This window comes from Sinocyclocheilus grahami, unplaced genomic scaffold, assembly GCF_001515645.1.
Source record: "Sinocyclocheilus grahami isolate Dianchi unplaced genomic scaffold, SAMN03320097.WGS_v1.1 scaffold307.1, whole genome shotgun sequence".
NCBI classification, from domain to species: domain Eukaryota; kingdom Metazoa; phylum Chordata; class Actinopteri; order Cypriniformes; family Cyprinidae; genus Sinocyclocheilus; species Sinocyclocheilus grahami.
Window position 1 is genome coordinate 866,974 of NW_015505486.1, and position 8,935 is coordinate 875,908.

An 8,935-nucleotide genomic window follows, 5' to 3' on the forward strand; every position below is an offset into this window, starting at 1 on the left:
TTAATGTTTCCTGTGTCACAGCCATGATATGTCAACACCATCTTCCAATTTCTGAGGAAATTATTTGAAATATTTAGATACTTTTATTCTCCTGAAGCAGGTTCTATTAGCATCTAGCATCAACAGAAAAAAATAAAAAGGCTACTACATGAACTCCATTGGTTTTGTGAAAGGAATGCCAAATTTGTCAACACCGTCAGATGTCACCACCATAAGATTTTGTGTTCCAGTGATATATCAAAATACTTAAATGTGACTCTTGAATAAAAGCTTTATAAACAATAACATACTCACTGTTTGTTGTTTGTTTTAATGCAGTAATTGACTGATTCAATGTATTTGATAGTTAAAATTACTACAAATTCAGGTTTTCATCACCTCCGTCAGATATATCAGTTAACTCCCTCAGTTCTGTCACCTCCGTCAGTTGAAAATTTTGATAATATTTCATTATGATATTTTATATTTGTTGTGGAATTATTGGTCACATGTGAAAGTGTAATCTGTCTGCTAACACCAGAATGTGTTTTGAAATGTTAAAAACATCTTGAATGCTGTTAAAGATAAAGCTGAAATTATATTACACAGTCCAAGCTAAAAAAAAGCACATTTTGTTAAAAAAGAGAAAAGTTGGGAGGTTGTATCAAAGCATAGCTCAGTAGCTTAGTAGATACATAAATGTATCTTATAAGATACATAAATGTAGTTTCATTTCTACGAGTACAAGGTTTTATTTTTTCAATTTTGCACCCTGTTTTGTCCCACTTCTCAAGAATGACAACACACCCTGAAACATATAAAGAGGCTGAAAAAAACAAGCTGCCCAGTCTCCCTCTGTCCGACAAAAGACGCTACAGGAGAGTTTTCAGGGAGTACAAAGAGCACAGTCATTATTTACTGTACTCCCTGTCTCTTTCGTAACCATTAGGCGAATAAGAATAAATATAAAGTGCGTGTGTTTGTGTGTGCGTTTGTGTGGGGTGTCCTGGTATTCCTTACGTTATAGGGACAAAACGTTACCACAAGTATAGTAATACCAATAAATTCTGACTTCCTGAGGACATTTTAGGTCTCCATGAGGGAAAGTTGAAGATGAAGAAAAAATGGTCTGTTCAAAATTAAGTAATAAGTAAAAGTATGCACAGTTTATGTCGTTGGTATTTTAGTTTGTTTGATTAATATTTATGTTATTTAATAATAAAAAAGGTTGTTTAAACATTTTTATTTGTTGTTAAATTTGCTTTTCTAATAAATGAGTTATTAATGGCCAGTATGTGTATGTAATTTGCCTTTAAGTGTAATAATATATATTTAAATTAACATTATTTTGAAAAATCACATACACATTTAAAATTACAAGCAGTATCGGTATCGTTAAAATTGTAACAAAAAGTATCGGTATCGCATTAAAAAATGTGGTATCGCCCATCCCTTATCTCTACTTTTTTACATTTTTTATTATGCTTCCATTTACAACAAACAAACAAGGTACATAAACACATCACATAATCTAACAACACGTGAACAGCCTTAGGTTGAACATAACCAGTGATAAACAAGATCACAATAAACCAATAATAAAGAAGAATATGAATGTCATTTAACAGCTTGTGGGATGCATGACATCATATTATCAAATGCAAGTAAACTTTTGAAACATTTAAATTAGCATTATTTTTGGCATAATAAATAATGCTATATTTAATAATGCTGTAAAATAATTAAATAAAATATTTAAAAAGTTTCAAAAGTTTACTTGCATTTGAGAAGAAGCTGCGTGGGCAAAAATTACATGTAAACAATGTTAAGGCTATTTTGGCTATGCTCATCGCTGGTCTGGTCACTGGTACAGGGCTGTAACCAAGCCGTTAAAATTAGACCACAGATTGCCTCGATTTCTCCAGGTGGGCTAAAAGCTGACTATACGTAGCCCGTCTAATTTAGAGCTAAATCGTGGCTACATATAGACCATGTCATGAAATGACACTTATATCTTTGTAGATATTATTGACACTGCGAACACGATGGGATATCAAGCATCTCATGTGCTGTCTGGCCAAAAACTACAGTGAGTCAGGTTTGACTATAAGTGGGCTACAGATAGCCGCTCTGACTACGAGCTAAATCGTGGCTACGCTCAGGCTAAGTATTGAACATGTCAAAGAAATGAAACCAAACACCTTGTAAACGCTGTTACTTTGCTTACATGATGGAATAGCATACATCTCACGAGTTATTTTGCCAAAAAACGACATGAAACCAAATTCAAGGTTATTTGGGCTAGAAGTGGGTTACACATAGCCGGACTATATCGGGGTTTATGTTGAAATGACGGCTATTGCCTCTGGGAAGTTACATGAACTGTGCTCTATTCAAGACACACTCAAAATGTGTTGCATTGAAATAAAAGTGCAATGAATTGACATGATTTAATCATCAGGTCCACACAAATCCCCTCAGAATCAAGAATTCAATAACTCTTTGTCAGAAAACAATTTGTTTGTATCATTTTAACATGATGAAATAAAGGTAGGCTATTTGAAATGACTCAATTCAGTGTCCAGTGTCTCTAATTCATTTCTTAATTTATACTGAAATCTTTTTGCATCACATCACAGAACATGTTTATAGCTCTACCTCTACGTAAAGTTATAGCAGTAGTGTGATAACTGCTAAATACATTTTTTAGTCTAAATTAGAGTTGTTGAGTTATATTTCCAAGACATTCCCAAAAAAATGTTTGCCTTTTTTTTTGTTTTGGTTAGGATAACATGGATTTTTACATGCATCTTTTTTGTTGACAACTGAAACTAGACTGAATAATCAGACTCCTGACATATTTATAATTTTAACGTTTAGAATTTAGTATTTAGAACTGTATAGACTATTGTAACAATATGTTAACATTACTTAATGCAAGAGATGAAATGCAATGAAATGAAGATAACACTTTATTTCTTAATTTTGGTTAATGTAAATAATGTTAATGAACACATATACTAATATATTTTAATATTTCAAGTTGTATGAAGTTAATTATTATGAATGAATGTGAATGAACAATTAAGGATAGTAGGCCAACAATGTAAAAAAAACTGGCATGGAAACAATTTCCCCACAAAACTTGCTAGTAGAGTGCTGATCACAAGAAAAAAGAAGTATATTTCATCAGAAGATTACAACATACATCATTGTAACATACATTACAACATGCATTTCAAAGTATTTTTTAATGGTCACTTCTTTCTAACATGAACACAGTGTCACATGCACCAGATATCTTTCTGATCTCTTCTGGTCTTGAGAGCAAGTCTTGGTTTTAAAAACAAGATATGTTTCCAAACCTTCTGCATGATCAAGAGAGCAGGAAGAAATCAGCCCAAATGTACAGGACGAAATTGAAAAATGAAAAAGATTCTAATGAACAGGAAAAAAAATGTAAAGCTGTATTATTATTATTATTATTATTTAATTTTTTGATGCTTGAAAACCCCTGTTCATCTTTGATTGTTGTAAAATTGTTCTGGTATGCAATCGTACATGCTAATGAATACAAAAACATTCCTATGTTAATTTCATTTGAACTCAGAGTTAGGGTTTGGGTTAGAGGACATCCGGTTTACTTCTCTAGATTACACATTTTCAGGCGAATTCGCCATTGCATAAACTTACTATGAATTCTAAAGAAATCTGGTTGAAAGGTTCATTTGTCCAGTTTGACACCACACAAACCAGAGACAGCTATTACGTCTTAAAACAAACACACATATACACATCAGTGATATAAAAAGCCACCTTCTTCATCTCTTGCTTTGAAGAGTCATTGTCATTTGGCAGTGAGCGACTGCATTTTCTGAACTTCTCCTTTCATCCCTGAGCTCCAGAAAAAGAACAAAAAGAAAACAGAATCTGGCAAAAAAGAGACAACAATATTCTCAGGTAAGTTAGAGGTTAATATTACACTTCCATCAGTGAACATCACAGGTTTAAGTGATTCTTTAAAAAACGTCTGCTAATTTGCATATTCCCGTGTAGCATATTCCTGTTGGAGTAATATGTATTTGTGAAACGCTGTTGTCTTTCAGCATCTGCTCTTCACTAGATCTATACGATCATCTGAGGGATTTGACTGAATCAAGATGTTGCTGATCATTGAAGCTCTTCTTCTCATTTTAGCTGCTCTAGGACAGGTAAGCTTGTGTTCTAGTATGAATATTACAGACATGAATACTGATGATTGATCATTATGATTCCTGTTGCTGCAGGATCACAGAGCTGCTGTTGAAGGACTGAAATTGGATATGGCACTGAAATCTGTTGATGACCAATATAAGGGATGCAAATCAAAAATGGCACATCTGGTGAAGACAAAATATCTAATGAACGAAATCAATAACTCAGCTCAGTTTAAAATTGGTTGGCAAGTGGGTGAAATGTTTGTCAAGCTCCCAAATGGTTACTTGAAAAGGAGTCATTTAATTGCTATTTATGTGTACAGTGATAATAATGTATATCAGCATTTCAATCCTGACAATCGTTCTGGTAAAAAACAGTACAAACACAAGACATACAAATGGTATTCACTTTACTTTCTGTTAACAGAAGCGATACAGATTCTGAAGAAAACACAAAATACATGCTATGATACTTATCGTGGTACTAGTGTTGAATTTAATAAGTATGTTCTGAACAAAGAGGTTCGCTTTGGCTCATTTGCTTCATCCTCTCTTGATCGTAAGATTGCACAAGGTTTTGGATCTAAATCTTGTTTTGAAATCCACACTTGTGAAGGTGCTGATGTGTCAGAATATTCTAAGTATCCTCATGAGAGAGAGGTGCTGATTCCTCCATATGAGAAGTTTAAAGTCACTGCTGTCAGGACAAGAAAATATCAGCCTTATCTCTGGTGTGACACTGTGTTCACTTTGAAAAGCACTGGAACAAGAAGTGACCTCAACTGTGCTCTATTCAAGAAACCACCTATGCACAATGTTATTCACTGAAAAAAAAGTGGTTACACTTTATTTTAAGGTGTCCTTTTTACAGTGTAATTATACATTTAAGTACTGAGTAATATTCATTAACTACATGTACTCACTCACTATATGATAAGGGTAAGGATTAGGGTTTGGTTTAGGGTTACTTTTGTAATTTTGCATAATCATAGTAAGTACACTCTTAAAAATAAAGGTGCTTCAAAAGGTTCTTCAAGCGATGCCATAGAAGAACCCTTTTTGGTTCCACAAATAACCATTCAGTCAAAGGTTCTTTAAAGAACCATCTGTTTCTTAAGTTTTTATAATCTGAAGAACCTTATTTCGCCCCAAAGAACCTTTTGTGAAACAGAAAGGTTCTTCAGATGTTAAAGGTTCTTTATGGAACCATTTAGACAAAAAGGTTCTTCTATGGCATCGTGAAGCACCTTTATTTTTAAGAGTGTACATGTAACGTGTAACAAGGAAACCTTAAAATAAAGTGTTACCAAAATGCTCTGAATTTATCAGTTCCACACACATATTTCCTCTCTCTCAGCTATTTCCTCTTCAATAATTCTTTGTCAGAAAACAGATTTTGTTTAATGAACATAATTAAATAAAGTATACAGACACTGTAACAAAAACAATTTTCAGTCTTTTTCTTTTGTTCACGGACAGTAACTAAGTACATTTACTTGAGTATTGTACTTAAGTACACTTTTTGAGTATCGGTACTTTACTTGAGTATAATTTTTTTCTGGAAACTTATGACTTCACTACATTTGAAAGACAAATATTGTACTTTTCACTCCTCTACATTTCTATCAAGGTCCTCGAAGTAGAAAGTCATTAGCAGCTTTGAAAGTCAGTGGGTCGTTTTTTCAGACAGTTTATCAGTAATCACTCTTGTAGGGCTACATGAAGAGATTTCCCAGCATTTTTTGAGCACTGACCAGTTCCAAATGTGATATTTATTTACAACAATTCAATAATAAGAAGTTAATATTGTGGTTTATATTAGACACAATATTGTCTGATTTTGCTAAATTGTGTAAGTGAAAATATTACCTATAAAACCACAGAAGAACTGTTGTGCGTCTCCTAATACTTGAAGCAGCACTGCAGACCATTCTGTGTGTGACACCAAAGCACAGCGAGAGCGATTAGACAGCATTTTTAATGTTTTGATGTCAAATAAGTCTTGCTGTTTTGCTTTTTTGTTAAAGCAGTGTTGCTGTTGTAAAGTTGTACAGGTGTTGCTGAGCAGGTTCGATTTTTTTTTCCTTATCACTCTGTATTTACAGGATTTCACTGTCCACTCTGTTCAAATGTGGATGAATGGCTACACATAGATGTGTGCACACACACTGTCAGAGCTGTGTGAGATCACTACCATCCTGCTTTTGTGAGGGTGGGTAGGGGTGTTAAATAATTTTTTTGTTGTTTTTTCCCCCATAGGTTTTTAACGTTCTAAAAGCTCTTTATTCCAAAGATACTACAAGCTAGTCAGTGTATTCAGCAGGTGTAATGTATTGTAAGTTGCTTCAGAGGTATTGCAAGTATTACATACAGCAATAATAAAACAGTGCATTGACATAAAAAAAAGGAAATGTACTTTTGGTACTTAAGTACTTTTAAAAGCAAGTACTTCTGTACTTTTACTTAAGTAACAATCTTTCTTTACAACTTTTACTTGTAATGGAGTAATATATGACCAGCAGTATCTGTACTTTCACTCAAGTAATGGAGTTAAACCTCTGTTAACGACTGCTATCAATATCATATATCAGATAAAGTAAAGCGATAGAAACCACTGTAACTTGTTGAGCAGGCTATAAAAGGCAAACACATTAAAGTTGTATTGTAGTATAATACCCACTCATTTGTAAACCATTCATAACAAATGTGATGCTGTGCAAGCTAAAAGTAGCCTATTACCGGCTCTGTCGCTCTCACTATTTGCTTGCAAACTCATTTTGGTTCGACGTTCATTTGTTGTGGCTTCCAGTTGCTATACGACTCCTTCCACTGCATTTAGTAGTAACCTGACTGTCTTTTTTTCATTTACTGATATGTGGTAAACACACGTAGAATGACGGATGTATGCAGTTTCCTCCAGAAATCCATCCCGACAGCTCTAAAATACAATTACATCTCATAGGCTTACCGTAGTGATTCAGGCTAGGGCAAAAATACGATTTGGAATATTTATGTTGTACTCTATCATTATTTAACATTCTACCAAAAAAAAAGTTGCATAGGCGAGTTATTTTGTAAATAAAAATAATGTGTCCATTTAAGGTCAGAAAAAAAAGTTTCAGTCTTCTTTCATTTATTATACTTGTTTTAATGCTGATTTCGAAGCATTTTTTAAAATATATTTAGTCATACCATCATGTGTTTATTTCTAAAACCGACGTTTCATTTATATTTCAATCTTAAAACATTAGAATAGACCATACCTGTATTAAACATCTAAAAATAATAATTCAACAAACTATTGTTGTTTTCAGGTTTTCGTTCTATAAACCAATGAGTGTTTTACTATGACACTGTGGTTTCGATCCTGTGCTTAAATAAACAGAAATTCAAAAATAAGAGCACAAACTATGTCTACTGATATTTATTTTCATTTCATATAAAAAGACAAAATTACTGTATACAATTCAATAAAACTGAAAACATGGGGAACTTTTTTTACTTAGTACAAGTTTCCATCTCTGGGAAGCTAAAACAGTTGTGTACAATAAAATACACTGTAGTCCAAATTTGAGCCATTTCTTAGACGTTCTCCACCTTAATGATGTTCAGCTCGGGCTCGTGTGGCGAAACCGGAAGACTAGAGGACTGGTTAGGGGGGCTACAGGCCTGGAATGACCCGTCTGCACTGGTGGAGGGCATGTCTACTGATTTATCATCCATCCCTGTAAAGGAGTCTGTGTGTGGCTGTGTGTACTGGGGTGCAAATGTTTGAGTGTGGGTTTGGGTGAATGTTGGCGTGCACGCTTGTGTGTGGGTGAACTGGGGCCCCCCGGAGGTTGGGCACTGCTGAAACCCATTCATGCTGGGTGGGCTGAGCTGGTCTAGAGAAAACACCTCAATGCTCTCTAGACCAGAATCATGGATTTCGTTGTATCGTGTCTGAGCTTGGCTGCACTGAGCGTAAGCGCCCTGACCGGTTGCAGTCTGGCCAAAGGGTGCAGAGGAGGCCAGGGAACAAGACACTGGTAACGCTGGCGCAGATGTGGACTGCAGAGGCTCGAATTTGGATGCGAGATCTTGCAGGGTGCTGAGGATCTGCTTCTGGACTTGAGTCTGCTGGGCCTGTTCTCTCTCCAGTCGGCCCTGATGGTCCACCATCATCCTCAACACCAGTCCCAAACTTCTCAGCTCGGAGCCCAACAGCTGGATCTGCTCCTGCAGGCCGCTCAAGGCTCCAGGGTCCAGGCTGCTCCGCTGGGGAGGAGGTGAGGGCTGGTTGGTCACGTTTTGAACCCGTGCAGGCGGGGCTGGATTTTGGGACGTCGTCCCAGTGGTGGATGGGTCGGGAAGGCGGATGCCGACACGCGGAGGGTGTTGAGGAGCGCGAACGGGAACACCAACCCGCTGGTGCATCCACCTCCTGTGAGGACTGGCTCCTTGTTGCAACGATCTCTGGGAAATAAAGATTTAATTAAGCCCTTAATCTATATATTGATAAGAAATAATAATAATATATGAAACATTAATATTACATTTTTAAAATTATATTTTATTAAATTATTTAAAGGGGTGCTATTATGCTTTTTCACTTTTTCAACTTTAGTTAGTCTTGTAGGATATCAGACCGAATCAGACAATCTAAGATTTGGTCAGAACCGAGTTGAGGCACGAGGAGTCACAAAAATTCCACAGAGGCCCCTGACAACAGGATGTCATAAATCGGACCCCAGCCTCTCTGAAGCAAGCCTAAACCTAAG

At 35.6% G+C, this 8,935-nt stretch overlaps 2 protein-coding genes across 2 annotated transcripts in view; one reads left to right on the forward strand and one right to left on the reverse strand.

Moving 5' to 3' along the window:
• The first annotated feature begins 4,139 nt into the window (after positions 1–4,139).
• LOC107601552 (NAD(P)(+)--arginine ADP-ribosyltransferase 2-like) lies at positions 4,140–5,003 on the forward strand. The gene is made up of 2 exons (XM_016293786.1): positions 4,140–4,190; positions 4,266–5,003. The coding sequence occupies exons 1-2, from the start codon at positions 4,140–4,142 to the stop codon at positions 5,001–5,003; spliced, it is 789 nt and encodes a 262-aa protein (XP_016149272.1).
• A 2,662-nt stretch (positions 5,004–7,665) lies between these two features.
• Positions 7,666–8,935, reverse strand: part of LOC107601588 (uncharacterized) — a 10,468-nt gene continuing 9,198 nt past the window's right edge. The window contains exon 4 of the mRNA XM_016293831.1: positions 7,666–8,630. Within this exon, the coding sequence (XP_016149317.1) occupies positions 7,758–8,630 (873 nt within the window). The 3' untranslated portion in view covers positions 7,666–7,757. The remainder of the gene's footprint in view (positions 8,631–8,935) is intronic.